Source organism: Rhipicephalus sanguineus, chromosome 1 (assembly GCF_013339695.2).
Source record: "Rhipicephalus sanguineus isolate Rsan-2018 chromosome 1, BIME_Rsan_1.4, whole genome shotgun sequence".
In the NCBI taxonomy this organism is placed as follows: Eukaryota; Metazoa; Arthropoda; class Arachnida; order Ixodida; family Ixodidae; genus Rhipicephalus; species Rhipicephalus sanguineus.
The window spans coordinates 116,724,375-116,751,578 of record NC_051176.1 but is presented as its reverse complement, the minus strand read 5'-3'; the positions used below and the strand labels follow the sequence as shown (position 1 = coordinate 116,751,578).

Genomic DNA, 27,204 nt, shown 5'->3' with positions numbered 1-27,204 from the left:
ATAGTGGAGGGCTCCGAAAATTTCGACCACCTGGTGTTCTTTAACGTGCACCTAGATCTAAGTACACGGGCCTCAAACATTTTTGCCTCCATCAAAAACGCAGCCGCCGCGGCCAGGATTCAATCCCACGACCTTCAGGTCAGCAGTCGAGCGCCATAACCACTAGACCACTGTGGCGGGTGGGGCTACGTTTATGTTCTTGCCCCGTTGCCTAGCACTTCTCCGTGCTAACAGTGTTGAGATCAAATCATATGCCTTCCTATTAAAGAGGAAGAAGTTAATTGTGTCAAAGAATTAAGTGTTTATTATAAACTGTGGCAAGTTCGCAAGTGCTGTTGGTTGCCGATGCTACAGCCAGCGAGCTAGGCCTAAGCAATTGAAGGCTGTCTGCTAAGTGGGCCGCTCGCTTGGTGGCTGTATTTGCTCTGCAATATTTTTACACTTGTGGCCTAAGAAAGTTTGTTGTATTTTTGTTTTAGCAGTGACATAATTGTGCATATGTCATTTTCGTTGAATAGGAGCACCTTGTTACAAGCTGCAGGGGGATAGCAAGTACTGCCGGCTGCGAATCTGATAGGAAGCTGGGTGTACTATTTACTAGCTCCCATGCAGTACTCATTCACTGATTGGCAAATGTTAGCGAAGGCAACACTGAAGACTGTGCACCTTTGGAAAATTACGAGCTGCAGGGGGATAGCAAGTACTGCCGGCCGCGAATCTGACAGGAAGCTGGGTGTACGATTTACTAGCTCCCATGCAGTACTCATTCACTGATTGGCAAATGTTAGTGAAGGCAGCACTGAAGACTGTGCACCTTTGGAAAAATGTTGGCACACATAGATGGGCTTTTATTGACATTATTTATGTAAAATGAAGGAGTGAATTTAAAAAGCTTATTTTAGAAATGTTTCGACTTTTTTGGTGAAGTGAATTATTCCAAGCATGCATGCATGCACACCAGCTGTAGGGGAACCTTGTATGGTGCTTGCTAGCATGTTTCGTGTGTCCTGACTTGCATGCAGCAAGTTGGATGCAGACATATCCAACGATAGATCACATGCAGCACATTAATCACCTGCCTAAGCACCCTGCAGCAGTAGGTCACTATTTTATTGCGATAGCAATTATATGGACACTTTCAGTGGGTTTTTACTGTCGCTGTCATGCTGCGTATAAAGTCCAAATCAATAACATCGCCCAGCATATTGTATGTTCTACGCGCTAGTAAAAGAGCGCGAGCCCTGGTTGGGAATGAATGCGGCTGAAGCATAGATGAAACGAGCCAGCTGTCTATCGCACGAAGGGTGCATGCGCTCTTCATTCCCCCTTCATGCTCCTTTCACAGTCTTTCGTCGGTGAAAGGAGCATGAAGGGGCACCTTTTGGACACCGCTGGAGCAGCAACTAACTATGATTATAAAGGCACTGTTGCGAGAGCTAGCACGCACGCTATCTTAAGAGCAATCATATGACTTCTCATATATGTGCTGTGCTCTCACCATATCGAGTTGAGACAACAGACAGACATCATGAAAACCATTTCACTCCCTGGAGTGGCCATATTCGCTTAAACCAGCATTTTGTAGAGTTACGCAAGATTGGATCCAATGAAGTCAGCTGGTAGCCTTACTTCATATAACACCCCAATTTGTAGCTATTGCATTCATTGCTTTGTCCGTGCGGTGAAACTGATTCTTTCACTTTTTATCTGGCACTTGCATCAATTTCGAAAGCATGATATACCCGAAAGCACGAATATGAAACATTCGTTCGTCCACAACTAGAGTACACATCACCAATTTGGTCACCCCATCAGGCTTATTCAATGAATTCCCTTGAAATTATTCAAAATTGTGCCGCACATTTAATTTCCAGAAGCTACAACCGTCACTCAAGCATAACAAACATTAAATCATCATTCTCTCTTTCACCTTACGATCACAGACTAATTGCCTTACTTTGTCTATTTCATAAGATTGTCTATAGTGCCAATCGCTCAACGCTGCTTCTCTTAACACATTCTCTGCGGCGTGGGTCACCAGTGGGTCACGGCCTGTGCTCCTCCTATGTGGCCGCAATGTCACAAGTATGCCTCTGCTTGTGGATGCGATAACTTCATCATACTTGTACGCAGAGGTACGATTCTTGTTGCAAAAGGTTATAAATATCCAGAAGAATATTTTTCTGGTGTTAGATGCTGTGTACACCGGTGACCCATGATGCACTGAATGAAAACATAATGCTGCATGCAGTGTGACCCACCAGTGACCCACGCTCGAGAACTCTCAATCTTGTGCTGCCCGTCTAAGTTTCGACAATGTAACCAACACATATTTTTATTGCATTCGACGTGGGATGGCGATGTTTTTAAGGAGCGGAGTGGTGGCCTATTTCTCTATTGTGCTGCTCACCACCATTATGCCATGGTTTTTAAAATATGTTTCACTCGAATAAGTATACATGCGTTCTTCCTGCTGCTACCAAACATTTTAGTGCGACTCATGGATTACGGATGCGAAATAAAGCAGAACACAGAAGAAACAAACGTGTGTGTGTTTTTTGGTGCCAAAAACTTCAGATTTCAGCATAGCTTTACGTGAAAAAGGCAAGGAATAGCTGTGTCTTTCAAATAAGCGAGCTAAACGCCAGCCACAAAGGTTGCAGCGCCATCGCTTTGGAGCAAATGAAACAGGCACAGGCACGTGACCCACCGGTGGGCCACGGCGCACCCAAAACGAGACCTCAAGGAAGCGTGCTACAGCGAGCGTGTTAAAACCTTTTCGCACCTCACATTATTTAACTAAGCTTCTAACGCATTTCAGGTAGAACCATTGCATTTAATTCATTCACGCTGCAGCAGGCAATAATCCACTGGAATGGTCTTCCGGAGCACATCGTCAACATTCGTAACGCTACCAATTTTAGCCCCAAGGTGACGGCCATCCTTTCTAATTACTAATGTGTTATTTAACTATTGTATAAGGATGTCTTCTTTTTCCTTTTCAGTGTTCCATACTAACAGTCAATGAGCATTGTATAACGAGGTTCTCATGCTCCTGTTATTACCCCTACTTATGTAATCCCCCCCCCCCCCTCACACAATGCTCCAATGTAGGAGCCTTTGAGTCAATTTGAATAAATAAATAAATAAATAAATAAATAAATAAATAAACAAACAAATAAATATTTTAGCTTGAATAGCAACAGCTATGATGAAAATTCTCCAAAATGAGAAATGAACTGAAAACGACCTAAAGGAAAAAAAAAAAGCACAGGTGCTCCGGATCAATGCCCCTTCAACACAGTTTAACAACACCTATCTGCTGGTGTTGGTTCTAGTATATAAAAATGAGGCTAAAGTTTCGTGATCAGTAGAAGTGTGAGCACAGTGGACTGATATTACCAAAGTTTTGACGCTGATGACAAGGAATCAACAGGTGAAGTAAATGAGACTGGCTGGGAGAACTGTACCAAGTTGTTATTGTGGGCAGCTAGTTGCAGCAAGACAATTTTGGTCCAGTGCACAGGCACCTGTGCACGGGCGATACCTTCACAAAAACTTCAGTATATTAATTCACAAAACATTTGGTGTGGACAATGTGCCGTCTGCCGTGAAATTAAGGATACAACTATTAAGATCATAGCGAAAGCAGCTCTTGTTTCTTAAGACGCTACTCCACATAAATTGAAACTTACCTATATATAATGCTTAAGAAGCTTCAACAACGCTCCTCAGTGTTTGCGAAACTGTATTTAGCTCCTCTTCAAGGTTCAGTATCATGCCTAAAATAAGAAAACGGAAGAATATCAATAAGTTATTTACAGGGTTAGGGCAAACTACACCTAGATACACAAAGAGATACACGACAAAAGTCTATAAAAGCTGCACCATTATCTTTGGAGAGAGATTTCAATTCTACATCACGGTAACATAAAAGTTAGTACAGTCGAGCCCAACTATATCGAACCCATTTATATCAAATTATCCCGTATATCGAACAATTTCTAAACACTGTAAATTTACATTGAGAATATATAGCAAAAGTTACTGTTACATCGAACGAAAGTAGCAACGACAAACGGATATATCAAACTCCATGTGCCTTAAAAGTGCCCCAGCAAGTTGGCTTTCCCTCGCGGTGGCGGGGAAAACTGCCGCGCCACCCTAGAAAAAGTGGTTTAGACCTGGCTGTGCACGAGCGAACACCCCCTTGCAAAAAATGATCCTGGCTTGCTCGCAGCGCTTACAGCCAATCAGAGGCCGTTGTGCTTTCTCCGAGGCGTGGAGGCGGTACAAGTGAGTGCCATTTTTTCTTTATGCTCGCGTGCCTGCTGCTGCCTCTTTTCCTCGAGTCCTCATTCAGCGTGGTCCGTGCTGGTGGTGTTGCCTGTTGGTGCTCTGTGAACTTTCTTGGCGCGCTGTCGTCATGGCTTGTGCAAAGAGGCAGAATTTGCCGTTCGCCGCAAAACTCGAAATCATAAATAGAGTCTAGCGCGCTGAGAAGAAGTCTAACGTCGCCGCCGCGTACAAGATTCCAAGGAGCACCTCGAGTACTATCCTGAAGAACAAGGCAGACATCCAAAGGCAGACACCCAAATTCCAATGACAGCACTGAAGACACCGCAGGTGTTTTTGTTGAAGTTTCGAGCTAGCTGACAGAGTTCCCGGGTGCTATCGACGGATCGACATTCAATGAGTTCGTCAGTGCGGACGATGGTGTCGCCATCATGGGCCAGCTACAAGATGAGGACTACAGTGCAGACGTCGTGCCGACCACGAGCCAAAGCGACAGCAATAAGGAAATTGACGATGGGCCGTTGCCTACATCCTCCGAAGTGATTAGTGCACTTGCGTTGGTTCAGCGCTATTGCGTGAATATGGAAGGTTGCGACCTCAGCTGCTGACCTCGACAACAGACCGGGAGTATTACAAAACATTCTCTGCAGTTTAAATGTGTCGTATCACACAAAAGGAAGTATTCCATACCCTTTAGATCTACAATCCTGTGCCTTTATAAAAAATGTGTATGGAACCTCCAAAACTGTTAGTGGGCTACTTGGCACAGTTAAACATGTGGGCTCTAGCTTAGCATCGGACATAAAGCACTGCAGGCAGTATGGTTTTCAACGTGAACATCATGCCCATGTCATTGGCCCATTCAGCCAGTAAGAAAAGCGAAATGTGATAATGCGTAACGAAGTTCATTCATCTACAAGCTGGGGGATTCCATAAGAACTGCTGCAACGGAATGGCCGTGTTGATGAACTACCTGGCAGGTGTTGGAGAAATAGCTCACTGATACTAAGGATCTCCTGGATATGGCGATGCACAAGGTGGAGCAGGAGTACAGTCGAACCCGGGTATATCAAACTCGCCAAAAAACGTTTATTAGTTCGATATATGGCATAATTCGATATAGGCCCTATAGGATTTGACACAAAGGCACATAACAATAAGAAAAGTACTTTATTAATATGGTGGCTTACTTGCGTGCCCTACTTTGGAACAAAATAGTCCTGGATTTTCTTCTGTGTCAATGACTTCGCTGCCTGCGACAGCACGCACGCCTCCACGTTGTCCAACGAGTCGGAGCAGCTGAGGCTGCAACCTTCCACATTCACGCAATAGTGCCGGACCAACGCAAGTGCACTAATCACTTCGGAGGATGTAGGCAACGGGCCATCGTCAATTTCCTTATTGCTGTCGCTTTGGCTCGTGGTCGGCACGACGTCTGCAACGTAGTCCTCATCTTGTAGCTGACCCATGATGGCGACATCATCGTCCGAAGCAAGGTGTGTGACCAGGCTAGTTGGTATTCCATATTGACAAGAACAGCGCGTGTGATACACAAGGACGAAGAAACGACGAGGACTAGCGCTGGTCGAGGATGGCGCTATGGCGCTAGGATGGCGGACGAGGACAGCGCTAGTCCTCGTCGTTTCTTCGTCCTTGTGTATCACACGCGCTGTTCACGTCAATATCATCGTCCGCACTGACGAACTCGTCGAATGTCGATCCGTCGATAGCTCCCGGGAACTCTGCCAGCTCGCTCCAACCTTCGGCGGAAACACCTGCGGTGTCTTCAGTGCTGTCATCGGAATTTGGGGTGTCATCACCAGGCATGCGGAAGCCGGCATCCCTAAAGCAGTTCTGGTTCGTCTCCTTCGTGACATCTGCCCACGATCTACTCAACATAGAAAGAGCTCGACCCGATTTATGATTTAGAGCTTCGCGGCGAACGGCAAATTCTGCCTCTTTGCACAAGCCATGACGACAGCGCGCCAATAAAGTTCAAAGAGCACCAACAGGCAACACCACCAGCACGGACCACGCTGAATGAGGACTCGAGGAAAACAGGCAGCAGCAGGCACACAAGCATAAAGAAAGAAAAAATGGCGCTCACTTCTACCGCCTCCGCCCCTCGGAGAAAGCACAACGGCCTCTGATTGGCTGTAAGCGCTGCGAGCGGGCCAGGATCATTTCTTGCAGGGGGGTGTTCGCCCGTGCACAACCGGGTCTAAACCACTTTTTCTAGGGTGGCGCCGGCAGTTTTCCCCACCACCGCGAGGGAAAGCCAACTTGCTGGGGCACTTTTGAGGCACATGGAGTTTGATATATCGGTTGTCGTTGCTATTTTCGTTCGATGTAACAGTAACTTTTGCTATATATTCTCAATGTAAATTTACCGTGTTTAGAAATTGTTCGATATACGGGATAATTTGATATAAACGGGTTCGATATAGTCGGGCTCGACTGTACCTTTTTGAGCATCACATACACAGTGTCACCATGTGAGACAATGAGGGTGTCACAGACTGTCACCATCGAGTGCATTTATCGTGCTTCAAGGAGGCAGAACTTGTCCTTAGCTTGACAAACCATAAACCCCAAACCCCAATGGCTACATTGGGGCAACTAATAACGGCGACCATGCAATTTTAAAGATTGCCGCGACCAATGCGCACCAAGTCCAGATGAAACTACTGCTTAACCCAACCACTCCAGATAATACCACGATCACTGATGCAATCATGAATGGTAACCAGTCAGCTCATAAGGTGTGGCCAAAAGTGTCATAAGCAGCAAAAGGTCAACTTGTGGGGTTTTAAGTGAGAAACCCACCATATGATTACGATATTAATGAGAACTAACAAACAATAACACCAAGGAAAGTATAGGGGGTGCTATTTGTAGCAATTAGGATATCAACGTGAAGAAAGTAAAGTGGACGAAAAGATAACTTGCCACCAGCAGGGACCGAACCTGCGACCTTCGAATAACGCGTCCGATGCTCTACCACTGAGCTACAGCGGCGGTCATCCTCTTGTCTACTTTATGGGGTATATATGTGCATTTAAACCTAGAAGTGTTAGAGCCAATCGCAGCCATGGCGGCTAGTGTGGAACACTTTTTCTGCCTGTTGGTGTCACGTAGCACGTGATCTTTTTATGAGCCGGCAGCTGACCAATAATCCCTCGCATACTACCTGAGGGCATTAAGTCTGCCAGAACGAGACCCTAATTATGAATGAAGGAAAGAAGGTGACTTTTAAGAGATTTTATTCGAAGATGACTTATTCAAAGGTCGCAGGTTTGGTCCTTGCCGGTGGCAAATTATCTTTTCGTCCACTTTACTTTCTTCACATCGATATACTAATTGCTACAAATAATCCCTATACTTTCCTTGGCATTACTGTCTGTTAGTTCTCATTAATATTGTGTCTAACAAAGAAAAAAATGAGCCCTTAAATGAGCCCTTAAAATGAGCCCTTAATGAGCTGCCGATTAAGTTTGACCACCTGGGGTTCTTTCACGTGCACCTAAATCAAAGTACATGGGTGCTTTTCCATTTTGCCAGAGCCATGTGAATGACGGAGCCATGTGATCTGCATACTGTGAGAGCGAGGCCTAGAGCACATGGATTGTAGGCAAACCCGAAATGAGTGAGTACGGAAGCCTCGTAAGTGGACCAAGTTTTTCTGCAAACAGCTTCTTCTATCTCTGACTCTAGGAGTCGCAGCTCAGGGACCCGGGTGGCCAAGGGCCATGGGTGTTGGGCTGTCTGTTATCGCGGGTTGACACCGGCTGTTCAGACACCGTCAGGGATGTACGATGGGCGCCGATCACTCAATCTGTTGCTCCATGCAGTGAGCGGAGTAGGGTCACCTCACAGAGCTGATGTCTCCTTGCAGCTGCCTGTTCTGTGCTTATTTTGGGTGCTAGTATTTGGATGCCGATGGTCGTTGAGCGAATTGTTAGGCCTAAGGCTCTTCGGAGCTGCCTGCCACACATGGGTCACAGCCCACTGGATCGTGGCGTTGAGGTGCTGTACTTTTCTTTCCTCATTCTAGCTTGCATTGCACGAGTCAAGAAATGCGACCTTTGTTCACTTGAACTTGGCATTTCAGTCATTGCAGACATCTTTGCTAGCTGTACTGAACATCGCACCATGTGGGCGATGTGCACGTAGCTGCTTTCCTTTGTCCTACTGCACTGTTCTGTCTAGTGTTTTGAGTGCATGCAGTGGGAGAAATGTCACCCACAGCTGGCTGTCTTCTGCACAGTTGCCTTCAAACCGATGCCCTCATGAATCCTGCTCGCAACCCTCAGCCAGGAGACGTGTCTGTGTGAGCGACGCTTTCTCGCACCGACGGCCACGTTGCCTTTGCGGGTCCAGACCTGGGGTCACATCATTGAGCCTGCAGACCGTCGTCTAGCTGCAGGCCTGTGAAGCGGTGTTGATCAGCGGTGATGCCATGGTGCACAGACATTTTTTAAGGACACTTATGTCACATGTATTGACTTTTCTTTGGTAGAGCGAGTGTAGCTGTTATTGAGTTTTTTTTTTTGTAGCTGTTGAGTTGGGATATGTGTACAAGGGATGATGCATTCGTGTTAACTTGTGTGCATTACATTGTTTTGTGTGTGTTGTGCAGCAGAACCCCACCGATACATTTTTGAAGGGAACACAAGAAATAAACGTAAGAGCCGGGATACGCAAGAGCCAAGAAAAGGGAAAAACGAAAAAATATTTCGTGGTACAGAATTTTATTTCAGTGCTTACGCTTGAAAAAAACTGTGCAACGTTGCCTGGTGCATTTACTCATGCCCGAGCAGTACAAAAGGTTTACAAGCACCTTCAGTGTCGCATCATTTTAATAAATCTAGTGCCAGCATGGGCGACAACTGGCAAGCGATCACTTTTGGCGATACATTCGCGAGATTGTCACCGGAGACGTCAGCGTCTCCTAGCGATAATGTAGCACTGTTGGCATAGTATCGGACTACCGTGGCTAGTCGTAAGCAGTCAACGGCTCGCGAAAGTGAAAGTACTCCCGAAAGCGATCGTCAAAGAAAATGACCCTCACACTGGCCACAGACCATACATGCCAAGCTACCACAATGGGTGCAGGAATAGGGCTGTATAGGCATAAAGATGCCATGGTTGTAGAGTTTATTTACAAAATTTACAACTGGGTATACTGCAGGCCAATGATGATTGGGTGAGCTGGCTTGTCATATCTGAACTGGTATAGCGCATCACGGAAAATAAAAAAATGGCTGAGCCAGCCAAAAGGGCAGAGTGCTAACTTCCAACTGGTTTTTATTGGCAGATTGCTTGTGCAGGACTAGGTATATATTTGACACAAACATTAACACCCAAGCGTCACACCAAGAGACTGCACCGTCTCACCATCACAGAGCAGATATCTACGTTTCATAAATAGTGCGGTTGATTAATCAGAGCCGCATAAAGCACGATCTCTGCATTACATGATTTCATCGCTGACACCACTAGGAACTGCACGCTTTCAACTTGCTTCAAAATTTGAAGAGTAGCAATGCTTTTTGCTGCTTTGCTTGCACGGTCACTAGACAGCACAGAGCAGGAGGCCAGCAGTGGCTGTGAAGAGGATACGCTTCGTAGAACCGGAAAAGCACGTCCTCTCCATCACTCAAGCCAGCACTACCACAACTTCCTTTCCCTTTAAATAAAATTGCAGCCAATTTTCCCTGATGAAAGCACACAGGCACCGAGTTTTCCCTGAGTATTTTCAAGATCCTCGAGAATTCCCGATTTTCTCGGTTGGTACACACACCACAGGTAAGTCCTTTCCACCGTTTCTCACAAACCTTCGAAGTAGCGCCCAGAGACATACTCTGGGTCAGCAGATCTACCCAACTGCCGCCGCCATGGCAATGCGGCCAATTACTGGCTCTTCCGTTGGATCTCTTGCATACAGTTTGCAAGAAAGGCTTCCATTGTATCGATGACCCCATTACACAGCAAAGGGCAATGACAGTCTGTCCAGAGGGTCACTTGAGAAGGTCACTCCCAATACTCTTTGATCTCTCTGCTTTTAATCAAAGAGATCTTTTTGATTTGATGTGTTCCCAACAAGATCCTCTAAGCATTAGACAATCTTGTTGGCTCAATGCGGCGACAGCTAGTTGCTTTCATTACTGCAAGCAATGCACATTCCTTGTCTCCACAGTGCACTTTGCTGCCGCCTCCTTCTGTAAGCCTGCCAACGGCCCGTTTCGGTTGTCTCCTATTAAATATGTGCAGTATGTTTACAGCAGTACGAGCAGCGCCATGTCGCACATGCTACCGGGCAGAATGATGAAGATACTTATCGTGGTAGGGTTGTCGGTTATAAGTCGCACTGGTGTGCTTGTTCGTGCCCGCCATCACGCTTTTATACCTTTCCCATGCTTGCCAGTCAATGGGTCACCGCCATGCACCAAAGTCAAAACCACTAGTCAACCAGTCTCTGCATTTCATGAAAAGGCAGAAGGCCTTTTGCAGCACGTGGTGAGGTTGGCTTCAATGCAAGTTCGGGGGCAAGTATAGCTCAAACTTTATGCGGACACTGGCCAAGGAGAGCAAAAAAGAACGATGTGCGGCCTGGGCGCGTTCGCGCTCTGGGGCTTGCACTCGCCCTGCCGCTAGAGACAGTCAGGCCTGGGTCGAAAGAGAGTTTGGGGCACCCATCTGAGGCGTAAATACTGTGCCCCCTCGGTGGGGCACCTGTGCTCCATGGCCACCAACACCAAAACAACGCACACCACCGGGCCCACCTTGCCGCTGCTGCAATTGACCAGCTGGGCCCCTGCTCCTAAAGTCAGAGTTTGCAGCTCTTTCTGCTATACAGCCACCATGTCCCATCTGTTTTCTTCACTTTGTCCTTTGTTCTTCACCTGTTTTGTCGGTTTTTTTTGTGCTAATTAGTTATGCCACAAGTCAATTTGCACCAACTAGCCCAACTCACATCTCTTGAAGGGCCCCTCACCAGGCCACATAACAAATTTTAGTTAGACGCTGGAAGTTGTTGTGTGCCGAATGAAGAGCAGTATGCCGCAAGAATTTTTCAAATCGGTTCATTACGAGCTGAGAAAAACAATTTCTAGCGGCGCGAAACCATGATGCGAGGAGGCGAGTTTCAAACCCTTGCCACTCGCCCCGTGTAGCCTTAGCAAGCCAAATCCCTTCCCTGCCCTCTTCAATTGACACATACGCATGAACACGTCATGCGCATGCATGGTCACGTGCGCATGAAGTGCCCGAGCCAGCCTGAGCACGCGAGTGGCGTTGCACGGCCGCTACCTTTTTTTTATGTAGCGGCCGTGGGCGTTTTGTCAGCGTTCTCTGTGGTGTACAGTCTGTTTCTGCGGGACGGGCATGAAAGTTGAGACACTTGTACGGGCACGAGAGTGGCGGTATCATGAGCCAGTGCCGCATTAACGTTTACTTGGACGCGGTAGAATAAATGAGCATAATGAGTGCTCGAACGCGCCAGAACATTACTTTCCAGGGCTGGCGTCTGCTCGATGCGCTAACCGTGGGGACACGAACGCACGGAAAAGGGAGGCACTTTAGCCCCGCATCTCGCTGCGATTCACGAAAAAAAAAAAATGAAAGAGACGCACACATTCCCTTTGTGTGTCTCATTATTTCTCTCAAGTTTTATTAATCTATTCAAGCAACAAATTACACAAACTACACATGTCGTGTCAAGTAATTATCGCAGTGTCACGTGCTACTGTTGGCGACGTCAGAGCACAGTCGTCTACGTAGAGGAGTGATGTCACAGCACTACCATCTACGTAAGGGCATTTTCTCATGTACGTCATCCCCTCATTCTCTAAAGCGCGCGCCCGCGAGAGGAAGGGCAAGCAGCGTTCACCTTGAAATTTGACCCATTTCCGCAGCGCGTAGCGTTTCAAATTTTGGCAGACGTGATCGTGAATGCCCAGTGTATGCATTGCGCTCGTTAGCTCAAAATTGTCAAACCTGGTGAGGGGCCCTTTAAAAGGACCCTGAAACACTTTTGACGATGCTGTACGAACACACTAGGCCGGTAGAGAAAGTCCTAAGGATCATTTACAGACCGATTTAAGCTCTGTGCGTAAACTGTAATTTATTACAAGGCTTTAAAGCTGTGAATCGACACCGATCACAGCGGCTCAGTCAAACGCTTTTTCAAACTGCCCACTTCCAGTGCGCGTCGTATTGGAAGCGCGACGTCACGCAGGCGGCTGATCTGATTGGATATGTTTAGTACACGTCACTGAACCTCCTGTGGGAAGCGAGCGACGTCTGCCTGTGTTACAACATACTCCGTGTTGACGTGAGCTGAGCGACAGTGTTTATCTCCAGGTTCCTTTTCTTGGACACAATGAATTGCCCTAGCCGTGTTGTGTACCACATATCTACAGCAATTGGTGACTTGTAACGCTGCGACATCGTGCAATGTTTGTGAGGCATCTGGCGAGCGGAATCCCTTCAGCTCGTCGCTGCAATGAGCGTTGCGCTCTCGCTATCCGTTCAACGCCACGATACACGCGTCTGCGGCTCTAACTTCACCCCTGAAGTTAGAGCCTGAAGACAACCACATTGCCCGAGTTTACCCTTATTGGTGATCGTTCTCGAGTTATTTTTGTTTGTCCACATGCTTTTGCAGGTTAAGTAGAGAGGTGGGCGAGTTGGAAATTAAGCATTTTGAAAACTTTTCAGTGCGAATTGGATGGAGCACAAAGAAGAGGACACAAGACGAGCGCTGTCTTGTGTCCTCTTCTTTGTGCTTCGTCCAGTTCGCGCTGAAGTTTTCAAAATTTTGCAGGTTGTCGCCGTACAGTAGAATAAAGTAAGATCGGCAGGAAGTGTGGCGGCCCCTGTCGGAGCAGATATCAACTACACCGCGAGCTTTGTCTCTGTTGCCAGACAGTGTGCTGCCGGGACTGGGCCTCCGAGATTGCGCGCAACCTGTCTGCGCACAATATCGGAGGCCATGACTGGGCAAAGCTCAAACCGTCGAGTGCGCTCATGAGAGCACTGCGATTGCCGGCGCTGCCAGCGTGTCTGAGTTGAGGGTGCAAGGCAGTGGTGAGAAGGAGGGCAGAGATATAATTGTCCATAGCGGCCTTGGTACACGGTGCGCCACTTAATTTCTGGTGCGAATGATTTGGGGATGCTCTTGCCTAAACGCTGACAAAACTTCAAAAAACCGTTTCAGGGTCCCTTTAATACAACCATCACAGCCATGTGCGTATCCATCCAGCGGCCGTGCAACCACCACCAGTCAAGGATGTTGACCTGCTCATCTTCGCTAACTAACAATGAGCCACTATCTCTTCCCCAAACTTCCACCGGACGGGGAGGGGACAGTATGGGGACAATGGCCAAGGAGAGCAAAACAGAGAGCGATGTGCAGCCTGAGCGCGTTCACACTCAAGCTCGCGCTCGCGCTGCCGATGGAGACAGTCTCGCCTGGGTCTTCGAGCAGTAAAGGTGTTTTTCTCTACGAGGGCTCCGTGCAACCACTGGTCCTAAGCCTATGCTAAAATGTAGTGTTGCTCAACTACATTTTAGACGTTGGTACATTTAAAAAGGATGGGATTTTACTGTATGTACGACATGATAATTCGTACATGTGAGCTCTGCTACTTCAATGTATCTATATACAGCAGCGTTGTAATCAGTAGAAAGCAACAACTTTTTGAGTGTCAGACACAAAGCAGGCACCGCGTCGTCTGCATGACAGGAGTGGATTGGATAATTATGTTCAAACAGCATGTGGCCAATGCAGCGTTTGGCAACATTGGCAACGAAGTATATTCAGGAATTCATTCACCAGCAAAAAAGAAGCATAACTATGTCAGGTAATCTTTTTAGCTATCAATCATGACTACTAGTATCACAAGAATGCACTAAATGAGAATATTCAGGTTCTACAGTACAATCAACAAAAATTTAGGAGAGTTAGAGCTGCACAATGGCATTGCAAATCAGTGCCATTGCACATAACTTGCACAAGTGCATACATATTAGTGGCTCCACACACTAACATAATTAGCAAGGAGACTGTACAAGGGTCATACTGAACCTTGTGACCTGCAACTGTTTGAAATGGCTCTACTTGCAATTTTGAGCATTACTTCTGCATGAAAGAGCACAAGGTGCTGTTTCACACGAGGAATACAAGTCCTCTAGCTAATATATTGATTCTAGGGTGAGGTTCCCACTTACGTGCCCCCTGCTGAGCACAATCTGCATATTGCGACATGAGAAAGACTACATGCTAGTACTTGCTTGGCACAAATTTGCAGAGCTATAAACATGATCACATCACACAGTAAGTGCTCCCCCCCCTCTCCTTCAGCAACACAATATTACCGGCAAAGTGGAGGAGGGCACTTCCCTGGAACGGCACCAAAATTCAAGATGGTGGCGGCATTTCCCAATAGAAAAAAACAGTGCCCCAGGAGTGGCCCTAGACTTCCCCAGGAGTCTTCAGGCCCTCGTTCGTGGCATGGTGCATTACAACGAGGATTCACAAACAGAAGAAACTGAAAGGCAACGCGATCAGACTGCAGGAAGCATGGCATGGAAGCACCTCCGATGATAAGCCCACGCCAACGCAACAGCCCTGGGCAACATACACAAAACTCGAAGGTCTTACTTTTGCTAACTAAGCGTGCCATAGATACCATCATTGAATTGCGAATAGTCGTCTCAAAGGCCATGCTTTTGCTCGTGAGAACCTGAAAATCATCATGGCTGTTGTACGCCCAGTGGGGTGCGATCATAACGCAGGAAAGCAAAAAATCCCGAGTTTAAATCAATATTTCAGGCAGAGGTGCTCAGAGATCGGCCTGCTAAGCAGGACTGGATTGGGCTCAAACAGGACAGTGTGGCCTGGTCACTGTGCATGATCATGGTGCGGAGTGTGAGGTGGGAGGGGGGGCTTTCTCGGAACAGTGCGGAAATCTGAAATTAGCCATGAAATTGGAGAGGGCACTTCCTCGTATATAACATTTACTGTGAAATTCCGAGCAACTAAGAGCACTATTATTTTTGCAACTAGTTCGCCGTTTGGATACATGGTTGGTACACTTCGTGTGGTGCTGCTTCTGCAAAGTGTTGCTAAGGATAATGATTCGAAAACAGAACACACTATTTCCACCTTTGTGTTGAGAGATGTGATACCCATTGTGTCAAACTCAAAAGTGACAATAAAAACAGACAAGTACTTGCAGAACTCTAGAACAAGCAACCTTTACAGTGAACCCGGATCGCATTGATAGAACTTGAGGACAACGAAATTGACTGATGACATCAACCTACCGGTATTAGCTGAACTGCTTGCAACAAGTGTGATGGTCACAGGATGCCTGTTGAAGCTCACCACCTGCATAGAAAAAGCAAGACATTAATTCTTCTTGCCACCACTACGCAAATGGTTGTTTCAGGTGAAAATTAAGTTATTAAACAGACAAATGTCCAACCTCGCGCTCAAGTTACAAAAAAAGTAAGAGTCCCAAAAAATATTTCAAACAACAAGCGATACAATAGAAGGAAGATGAAGAACTGACAAAGAAAGCAAGTTTGTGTCAATTTCTGGGGTTTTACGTGCCAAAACCACAACATGATTATGAGGCACGCGGTAGTGAGGAACTGTGAATTAATTCTGATCACCTAGAGTTCTTTTAACATGCACCGAATCTATGTACACAGGTGTTATTGCATTTTCCCCTCATTGAAATGCAGCCGCTGTGGCTGGGAATTGAACCCACATTCTCGAGCTTAGCAGTGCAGCACTTCACCTGCCAAGCTACCACACCGGGCAAGTTTGTGTCACCCCACTGTCATCAATATAAGCAAAATCCGCAAACTACATCCATATATCTTCCAGTATATTTCTCAGCATTTGTGCTAACAGAAACAAAGTTATCAAGCAGCAGCAGCAGTAGGTGGAGCTCCTGTGACAGTGGTAAAGGAAGTACACTACACACAAAAAAAAGTGCACACCATTATTTCTAGGGACCCTAGGTGTCTACTCAGTGTGGTACTCTGATACAAGTGTTTCCCAACACAACTGGTCAGTGCCATGTCATGGAGTGCACTTGCAAAAGTAGAGAGGCTAGCATGCACGTATAGCATCAGCGTCCAAGCATCATCTGCTAGCTTACTCCACAGAACAAGGCATAACCCCTGCAGTGTGTCATCTATAATTTGCACCCACAGGAATACTAAAAAGAAAGTGTTTTGTGTGTATGACTAAATTACCCTTCAACAACATCAAACAATAACGGTGCCACCTGAAAGCTTGTGCGAAGAAACAGATACCCCTGCCATGAGCATAGTGCCCTAACACTGACCGCTGTATGGGGCACGTTTAGCTCCCTCAACCACGACATTCCACATAAAGTCATTCGCGCAGATAACGTGGTCATTCATGAAGAGTTTGCCGACGAGACTATCGTAAGCAGTTAGTGGGAAACTGATGTCACAGGGAACAGGGCACAAGCCACGGGGAGAATATGACCAGCCCACGAGATGTGTTGGACGCTTTCGACACGATTTCGACATTCCTCGAAACGCAAGGTGACAATGTCACTATGGGCTACCTGCCGCGTTGCGAAGACCTATGCGTTTACTGCATGGCAAGGGTCAACAGGCAAGCTAACTTAATTTTTACATTCAATTTTCTTTTTGCTGACTGTTTCCCTATTTGTACTGTAGGAAAGAAGTGGAAATTTTAAGGGCTCGTTTTTCTTTGTTATACACAATATTAATGAGAACTAACAGACAATAATGCCAAGGAAATTATAGGGGACGTTATTAGTAGTAAATGTAATGTAAATATGAAGAAAGAAAAGTGGACAAAAAAGATAGCTTGCCGCGCGCAGGGACCGAACCTGCGACCTTCGAATAACGCGTCAGATGCTCTACCAACTGAGCTACCGTGGCGGCCATCCCCCCGTCCACTTTATGGGGTATATATGTGTATTTAAACGTGGGAGCGTCAGTCAGCGCCGTCAGTAGCTATGACGGCGAGTGTGGAACACTCTTTTTCTGCCTGTTGGCGTCACGTAGCACATGAACTTATTATGAGCTGGCAGCTGACCAATAATCCCTCGCATACTACCTGAAAGCATCAAGTCTGCCAGAACGAGACTCTCGCTATGAATGAAGGAAAGAAGTGTAAATTTTAAGGGCTCGTTTTCTTTGTTATTTGGCGATGACGAAATTCTTGCGACAGCGAAGCTTTTTTAGTTTCCCCACCAATTTAGTTATTTCAGGGCTCAACTATAGCATCCGAATTCGTTGCAGCCAAAAAGTCAAGGCTGTGCCATCATCACGAAATGCCGTGCTGAGTGTGTTCTGGGACAGTCGTAAAATGGCAGTACAAAAAAATGGTAGTGCATTTCAGAGTGATGAGACCAGAGAACACATGCCTATACGCGACAGACTCCACGAATGCACTACCGAAGCCACCACACACCTTGAGATCAGCTTGAAAATCACAAATGCAAGAATTTGTTGTGCCAAAACAAATGCCAATGATTCCAAGCTGCACTATGGCAGCAAGCGTTCAGTGCCACGGTGAAACAGTGACTGAAGGGTGCTACCATGAATGTTGTGAAAATAGGAACACTGTTTGTGTGCAGCAGATAGAGATGAAGTTAACACTTTCGTGACCGCACCTATTCCCATCGATAGTATGTTATCGATGACTTCAAGTTCAAGTTTTGGCACTCTCCGAGCGGTTCTGGACAGCTAACGTAGTACAAAGGGTAAAATAACATGTTTTTTATCAGTTTTGTTTGAGAGTTTCTTTTTTGCACTGTAGGGAGATTCTTAAAGTTCGTTCGCAGTCGGGTAGGCGAGCACTCGTTTCAGACTTCGCGTCGACGTCGCTCGTGGGTGCTCCACAGAAACAGCGAATTTCGACGGATTCCGATTAATCTGAGCGGGAATCTCTGGATGATGGTAGCAGCACAGACACGGAAGACGACTTCGATTCGCCAGGCTTCAGTACGGACGGCAAAAGTGCGTCAAACTTCCCCAGAACGTCAGCAGCTATCCGCTGGTAAGTTTCGTCTTCTCCTCAGGTCATTTTATCGCTGCCGCGCGTCGATGTAAACGTATCCAGTGCGTACTAAAAATAACAGCTCTTATCTGCAAGGTGTTGACTTCATTTGGGCGGGGGCACTTGGCGCCGGCTGCAGAAAGAGCACAGTTCTCTCCACGAAGACGGCGCAGAGTGGACTTTGACCCAACGCTCCAGTGTGCTGCGCGGCGGCGTCTTCGTGTTGTTTTTCACCGCAGAAGTCGTCAGAGAGATATGCAACCACACAGATAAGTATGCGTGGATGCATACTTTCGAAAAGCCAACATGCAGTGAGAGGGACGGATCCATGGAGGGAGGTTACTGAAGAGAAGATTAGCAAGTTTGTCACACTCCATGTGTACATGGTAATCGTTGAAGTCCTGCGCTTGCATTGGTGTTGATGTCGACGACACATATTTCCAGGCCTTCGTCCATCGTCAGTGATGTCACGGAGAAGGTTCAAGGCTTCTTGAGTATCTCTGATCTGAAGAAGACGACCATTGCATCCCACGAGAAGTTTCACCACGTGTCTTCTCTACTGCAACACATGAACAATTCTTCTATGCTATTTTTTAACCCTGTCAGAACCTTTCAGTGAATGAGAAAATGGTAAAATCTGAAGGTCGGTATGGTATTCGGCAGTATATGAGGGAGAAAGAGGTCAAATGAGGGTACAATTATGGATTTTTACAGATTTGGAATAGGCCACACTTCATTTCAATGAATACCCCCCCCTCCCCCCCTCCCTCCTTCCCCCCCCCCCCCCCCCCCCCCCGCCACAGGAAAATGGAAAAATACCAGGAAAGTTGAACAGGAAAAAAAAAATTTTTTTCCCGAAACATGTGCAGCCAGCCTTTGTTTCACAGAGTCGAGAAACTGCATCGCGCGGTGGCATGATAGGCACTAGTGCCTATATTTTTTTATTTATGTATATAACCTTTGTATTTACAGAGCTTACATTTCCACTATTATTCTACGAGGGCTTTGCGTTCAAAGCGTATATTTCGATTTTGTAATATCTTTACCCTTTGCAGAGTAACATTGATGTTCTTATGAATCTTTTTTTCTTTTTGATGCATTTTTCTTCCTTTGATAACTTTTTTATTACATTTGAGATTAATCCTTTAATTGGAATTAATACTGTTGGAAAGACCAATTCTTCCTCTATTATTTGATACCCTACACTTTAGCATCAATTATTTTCTGTGGCAGGAAAAAAAAAATATTTCCTGGTCCATCCAAAATCAACAGATTTTTCCGCGGTCACATGTTAATGTTCCCAAGGAGCAGTTTCAGAAATCACGGAGTAGCAGCTCACATAAAGCAGCAATGCTCTCTGCATTTGGAAATAAACGTCGAGATACTGTGCCAGACTTTTCAAGCTTGCGACATTGCATTAAATTTGTTACGACGCATGATGATGTCACCTGCATTGGTCTCCGCAGGCAGCAGCTTGTACTTTTAATTTGTTCATCACAATCTTTGAGCACTTCACCTATAATTACTAATTTTGGAACAGAAAGAGCACTTTATGCATACTCTACTGCACTTTTGTTCAATTCCCACATTTAGTGCATCGCAGCATTCTTTAGCTCCACTAATATGGATGTCACATGAGATGGAGCACTGGATCACCATCAAGCCTGATCAGAATAAATTTTTCGTTTGCAATTGACTCATTTTCTCAAGCTGCAGAAAGGAGCCAATCACTGTCGAGAAATTCAATCTGGACTGAGCTCAATTGAGATTGAAAATGACCATGAGGCATTGGTGTGAGTATCCGAGTAGAAGTGCAGTGTCTGCTTACGCAACCTCCAAGGTTGCTGTCAGTTTTGGCTGTGCTCTGCAAAATCAGTTTGGCTTTATGTCACAATGCAGGTCATCCAGCACACACAAGAGCACTCATGGTACTATACACCATTTTGGCTGATCGCTTGCAGAATCTAAAATTGCTTTGAGCATGTGGCCTTCAGTCCCGCCTGTGTGCATACCACGACCAATTTCCAGTGCAGTTTACTATAAAAGCATATTTCTCTGTGGCACAAGCATATTAAGGGCTGTAGCATGATGCTCCCACAATACCTGGCCCTTCATCCCCAACGCAAGCTAGGCCTAATTACTGCTCTATTTAGGAGTGTGACTTTTGCGGTCTAGTACCAAGTCAACGAAACTTCCCAGCAACTGTAAAGGCAGTACAGAATTACAAAAGCCAAAGACTTGCCTCTACAATAAATGTGGTGGCACAGGCAACAGCATGACTGATGGCAGTATTGCTTGTGGCAGCTATGATTGCGACATGATGTGCAGGTACTTCAGTCCCAAAAACTGAGCTATAAACTGTGCAGAATCCCAAATTTACGTCTTAAGGCACCTCTTAACAGAGTACATTATTCCTAGTTTTTATGTCTATTTTTCGTTGCTTTCGAATAAATGAAAATATTGCTTATGTTGATTTTTTCTTGGTCCAGAATACAGACTTCAAAAATTAATGAGTATAGTAGTGCAAGTACAACCCTGCACTACTGAAATTTGCACAAACAGATTCCCGCATCAGTGGCGCCGGAAACATGCAACGGCCGCTCTCGTTTTTGATTGCCCAATTCAAGTTAAACAGCCTCATCATCAAACACCCCCACCCACCCCTTTCCTAACATGTGATGAAATTTTTTGCATACCATGGGCGGAAAACAAATTGCAGCTCAGAGGGAAAAACTACGGCAAAAACAAATGTACGTCCCACTAATGTTAAGTAGTGGGTATGTGATTGTGGTCATAGCATGGGCCGCCATGCTTCTAGTTATGAGTAATAACTGAAGCCACATTGTGATCCACAAACATGCCTCCCATGCTTCAAAACACTAGTTTCGGTACCACTCAAAAGGCATCGCATGCATTTTCGCCCTTAACGGACAAATTTCAACAAGAGGGCCGCATTCTTGGTCAGCTTCGGGATACAATTATACTTTAACAAGATTTCACATATAACGTGGCACCAGAAGCATTGTTATCTATGAGTGATAGCATGCATGGAACACTGCTGCTCTGCTTTCCAAGTTACGCTTGTGAAAGTGACTATCCCTGAAAGTTATCCACAATACATGGGCACACCCTTTGTTGTCAAGAGCTCGTTTTATTGCCAGAGACACTATAAAGGCTAACAACATTTTTGTCAGAGTGAAAGGTCAATGCTTGAGAATGTCTAAAGCATCAAAATTATGCACAGAAGCACTTTAGTAATCGCGAAATTAAGGTAATTGGAGGACATGGTTTGCACCACCAGTGGGACATTCTGGCACACGAGCCCAATGACATAGAACATACACAGTACAATTAATCCCTAGTACTCTACACAAGGACATTGCAGTGCATTACAAGACAGAATAAAATGAAGCTTGTGTGTTTCAGTTTGATTCATGGAAAAAACAGAACTTGATGTTACCCCCGAGAATGACGTAATTTGTTTTCACCGGGCTGTGTTCAGCTGCGTCGCAGTGCTGGCTGTCGAGCAGTATGGGTGTGCATGGCAAATGCTACGTCACACAGCCATTCTCGGAGGCGGGCTGTTTGAATTGTGCTAATGATATGTGGACCACTAAAACATGATTGACTTTCAAAACTAAGCATTTTCTTGGAACGAAACAAGCCCTGCAGGGTTTCTGAAATGCTATTTCAACAATCCACGTCAACTTAATAATTGCCTTTAGTGTTCCTTAAGCAAGGCTCGCCAACCTAGTAGACAGAACATTGATAATGAAGCTTCATTTTGCAGCTCATTTCTTGATTACAATGTCTCATTTGGCAACCACAACATCCTCATACAAGCAAATATTCCCTCTTTCTTTGCCGATTTTTTTATTGCAGGGTTTAACTGCATAACAAATTTTTTAGCTCCCCCCATCAACTGGTTTTGTGGAGCAAGGGCCATGGGTGGCCAAAGAGCGCCATGTCTGTTATGTGGTGTTGGCGATGACCAATGATTACGATGACCGGGTGTATTGTGGCTGTATAGAGGCCTAAAATCACGCGCTTTAAAGAAGCGTAAAAAATGTGTATAGAGTATAAAATTATGGCTGTGACAAGTGTTGTGATCTATGGGTGTAGGATAAATGACGAGTGAGCATGGTATTTACAAGCGAGAGGCGGGATGACAGCACGAATGCTTCCTCAAGACCTTTGAGCCCAAAGGCCGGGAGGCAGGTGCTTCCTTTGATAGAAACCGCAGCAGCAGCCTCAATCATGAGGCCGCGCTACGAAGCGCCTGGAAAAATAACATTGAAGTTATGTACATCCTTTAAAAATTCGAAGAGAGACTGATATTTAAAAAGTGGTTCTCTGCCAATGACCATACCGGGATGGAGTGGGAACTGCAGGTATATGGATGAGAAATGCTTTTTCCTGAGAGCGTCTAGTTCCGTGCATTGCAGTAGGGTGTGCAGTACAGTTAGGGGATCGCCACAGTGATCACACAAAAGTGGATCGCCTCCGGACAAAAGGTATGAATGTGTACTGTATGTGTGGCCAATCCTAAGTCTGCAAAGTGTAACTTCTGTGTAGCGCGACTTCGATACCGGTGGCCAATTACCTAGATGCGGTTTGATAACGTGTAGCTTGTTTCTTGTCTGCATATCCCATGTGGTCTGCCAAAAGGCCCTGAGCTTTCTTTTGAGGAAGGGTTTTAAGTCTAGCGGGGGAATAGCTATGAGCGTATTGGGACTGTTTTCGTGGGCGGATACTGCTAGGTGATCCGCCAACACGTTGCCTGCAATCTCGCGGTGCCCTGGCACCCAGCACACTACGACATGCTGCTCGAGTGTGTATATCGTGCATAAAAGAGAGTATAGCGAGACAAGGACAGGGTTTTTGTGTTTTTTCAGAGTTTTTAAAGCTTTTACCACGCTTAGGGAGTCTCTATAGATAACTGCCTTTTGTAGTTTTGATTGTTTTATGTGCTTAACGGCCACAAGTATCCCGTAAGCTTCCGCTGTGAAGATACTTGAGTTTGGGTGCAGAATACCGGAATCGGAAAAGGATGGACCGACCGCTGCGTACGACACAGAAGTATTGGACTTTGAGGCATCTGTATAGAATTCTGGACACGTGTATTTGTGCTGGAGTTCGAGGAAGTGTGTACGGATATGTGCAAGTGGCGCGTGCTTGGTAACTTCCACGAAAGAAACATCACAGTCTATAAGCTGCCACTGCCACGGCGGGAGATGTGGAGCGGGAGCCATAAGAGAGTGTTCGAGAATTGGCACACCCATTTCTTCAGCTAGAGCCCTCACACGAAGTGAGTACGGCTGTCTCACCGAAGGACGGTTGCCGAAAAGGGCAGAACTGGACAAATCATTGATTGTGGAGTGTGAGGGGTGTTCCTTGTTTGCGTTCACCTTCAGAAAATATATAAAAGATAGGTAATATCTCTGTAGATGTAGCGACCACTCGTCCGATTCGACGTAGAGGCTTTCCACGGGGCTGGTGCGAAAGGCGCCCGTAGAAAGGCGAATGCCTAGATGGTGGACAGGGTCAAGCATCTTCAAGGCGCTTGGTGTCACCGACTGATAGATTATTGCCCCGTAGTCTAGGCGAGTGCGTATGAGGATTTTATACAAGTTCATCAGACACTTTTTGTCACTACCCCACGTAGTGTGTGACAACACTTTTCATTGTTTCATTCATTGTTTTTAGGCATTTGTTTTTTAAATATTTAATGTGCGATACGAACGTAAGCTTACTATCCAGAATTAGGCCTAAGAATTTGTGCTCCGTCTTCACGGAGAGATGTTGACCATGCAGGTCAATATCTGGATCAGGATGAAGGCCTCTCTTTCGAGAGAACAGGACACAGGTGCTTTTTTGAGGATTAAGGCTGAAACCATTCTCGTCCGCCCATTTGGAGATCTTGTTCAGCCCTGGCTGGACCTGACGCTCACAGATCGAAAGGTTGCACGACTTAAAACCAACCTGTATATCATCGACATATGTGCAATAAAACATATTTCGTGGTATGCAGAGGCGCAGGGAATTCATTTTGATAATAAAGAGTGTACAGCTAAGTACACCACCCTGTGGCACTCCCGTTTCTTGAAGAAATGGTCTTGATAGAACATTTCCTACCCGGACTCGAAATGTACGATCCGACAAGTAGCTCTATTATATCTGGCATTCTACCACGTACACCAAGGTGGGACAGGTCTCTTAATATTCCAAGGCGCCATGTTGTGTCGTAAGCCTTTTCCATATCGAGGAACACAGAAAGAAAGAACTGCCTGTGGGCGAATGCGTCACGGATTTGTGCCTCGATACGCAACAGGTAGTCAGTGGTGGATCTTCCCTCGCGAAATCCGCACTGGTACGGGTCAAGTAGATTGTTCGTTTCCAGGAAATGTATTAGTCGGCGGTTTATCATCTTTTCGAAAAGTTTACACAGACAGCTTGTCAGCGCGATGGGCCTGTAACTCGTAACGGAGGATGGATCTTTGCCCTGTTTAAGAATAGGAATGACAATCGCCTCTTTCCATGACGAGGGGATCTCGCCGGAAAACCAGATGGCATTATACAGGGAAAGTAAGGTTTTTTTCGTTTCGGCAGGTATGTTTTTCAACATGTCATATACCACACGGTCAGAACCTGGGGCGGAATTACTGCAGCAGCTTAGTGATACCTGTAGCTCAGCTAAGCTGAAAGGCTGGTTATATGCCTCGTGCTTTGTGCTTTTCCGCTCTAGTTTCTGTTTTTCTATTCTTGTTTTGTACCGTTGGAAGACTTCGGAGTAATGCGCGGAACTGGACACTTGTTCTAAGTGTGCGCCTAGGTAGTTCGCCTGGTCTTCCAAGCTGTCACCTTCTGTGCTTACTAGAGGAAGTGAATACGCTTTTCTTCCTACTACCCTAGCGACCCTGTTCCAGACTTTACCCTCATGTGTATATGAACTAATTCCTGATAAAAACTTCTGCCAACTTTCTCTTCTAGCCTGTCGGCGCGTCCTCCTGCCTTGGGACTTTATGTTCTTAAAGTTTATAAGGTTCTCTGCTGTCGGAGAATCGCGAAGCAACCTCCACGCCTTGTTTTGCTTGTTTCGCGCAATTCGACAGTCATTATTCCACCATGGGACACGTTGTTTTCGAGACTGTCCGCTTGTTTGTGGGATGCATTTGCTTGCAGCATCTATCAAAAAGGCTACAAAGTAGTCCACAGCAGCTTGTATACTTAAGGTACACATGTCAGTCCAGCTTAAGGGGGGACGCGCCTTTCGTATCGCGAAAAATGGCATAAAATCGTTTTTTTTGAAAATCGCATTTTCAGTTTCTGTAGACCCTTTTCTATCAGATTCCAAAATATCTTCACCAAAAACCACGTAGAAGTGCTTTAAAAAATTTGTTACGCCTGCCACGGTGGCGAAAGTTATTGCGGAAATCGCAAAAAAACACTGATTTTCAAAAAATAATAGCTCCGCAACGGCGCCACCGTTCGCCGATATTTTGGTCTCGTCGGAACGAGCATTTCTCCGTCTTCGAATTCCCCGCCTCAGCTGGCTCCTCCCTTCGAAAACAAGCGCACAAAAAGCAAATGTCCGAAGGTCGTTTCGAGGCCTCCGATTGGCCACGTCCGCCATGTTGCCCCAGCGCGCCTCGCCATTGGTCCGATGCGCGCTTCGGGGATCGTCGGCTGCTGCCATGGCTGCTGCTTGCGCTTCGCGAGGTCACGGCTGTCGAAAGTCGCGGTCTTTATGACGCGTTCGCACTCGTTATTTGTTCACGGCTCGAAGTCGACGATCACGTAGAACTTAACTACGTTTTAGTTAGGAGCTGCAAGCGGAAGCCCGATCAAATTACGATGGCACGCCGCGCTCGTAGCGAACGTCGTAAGCGCGCGTCTCGGTCCGACCCTTTATTTGACTCGTCGGATCAGCGGTTGGAGGTTCTGCTATCAACACTTCGTACGTAGTGACGAAGATAATCGCGGGACGACTCCTTGTACTCGCGACCACGCATTACGTACTTTGAAACAAACATCGGGCACCGCGGCCGGCGCGTCTACTGCTCGGAGTCGTCGCTAGGCCTAACTCCGCTCACGGCGCCGGCGTGCGAGACGAACCTCGAACTTTGCGGGCAAGAACAACGCGTTAGAGGAACCGCGGCAGTGTGCTTCTTCGTAAGCAACGCAGCGCATCGCCCGCCGGCTCCTCGGAACCGCGGATGGTAATTTTACGCATCGGCAGCGGACCCCACAGCCAAGCTCGTCGCGCAGCGGCCGCGCGTCGGCGTCCCGAAATGCGAGACCAAACACGTTGCGCGCCGATTTTTCGTCACTGCACCTAGGGATATTGCGCATCGTCACCGAATGCCGCGACCCAGATCATCGCGTGCAGATTTCCCGGACTCCGCGGCCGAGCACTACGAGGTGAAATAAAGCACTGTTGATGCAATTTAGGCGCGCTTGGAGCCGTGCGTGGTATCGCCGCAAGCTCTCATGAATCATCTGAAAAAAAAAAAATAAAAGCCTCGCAGATAACCGTGTTCGCCGCAACCGGGTGAATTGTGAAGCGCATCACAGTCGAGGTTTACAAGTGAGCTTGAGTGAAGCAGGGAGATGAATTAACATCTGCCCATTCGCGTCTTGAATAAACAGCTAAGGAATTTCTATTCCCCCAATGTTTTGGCCGTAATTGCCTGTTATTTAGGAGGAAAGGATAGGCTGCCATGATGATAGCCACTCTCAGTTCCTACATAACAAAAACTTATGATAGCAATACAAGATAGCAATTGCCTAATAAAGACAATATAACGTGCAGAAGCTACTAATCAAGG

The 27,204-nt window shown here is 46.3% G+C and overlaps 1 protein-coding gene across 2 annotated transcripts in view; it reads right to left on the bottom strand.

The window, feature by feature from the left end:
• LOC119396484 (ragulator complex protein LAMTOR3) overlaps window positions 1-27,204 on the bottom strand; it is a 75,978-nt gene that overhangs the window by 8,498 nt on the left and 40,276 nt on the right. For both annotated transcript variants that reach the window (XM_037663732.1, XM_037663740.2), the window contains exons 5-6: window positions 15,628-15,691; window positions 3,696-3,782 (exon numbers count right to left, since the gene is read on the bottom strand). In XM_037663732.1, the coding sequence (XP_037519660.1) occupies window positions 3,709-3,782; window positions 15,628-15,691 (138 nt within the window). In that variant the 3' untranslated portion in view covers window positions 3,696-3,708. The remainder of the gene's footprint in view (window positions 1-3,695; window positions 3,783-15,627; window positions 15,692-27,204) is intronic.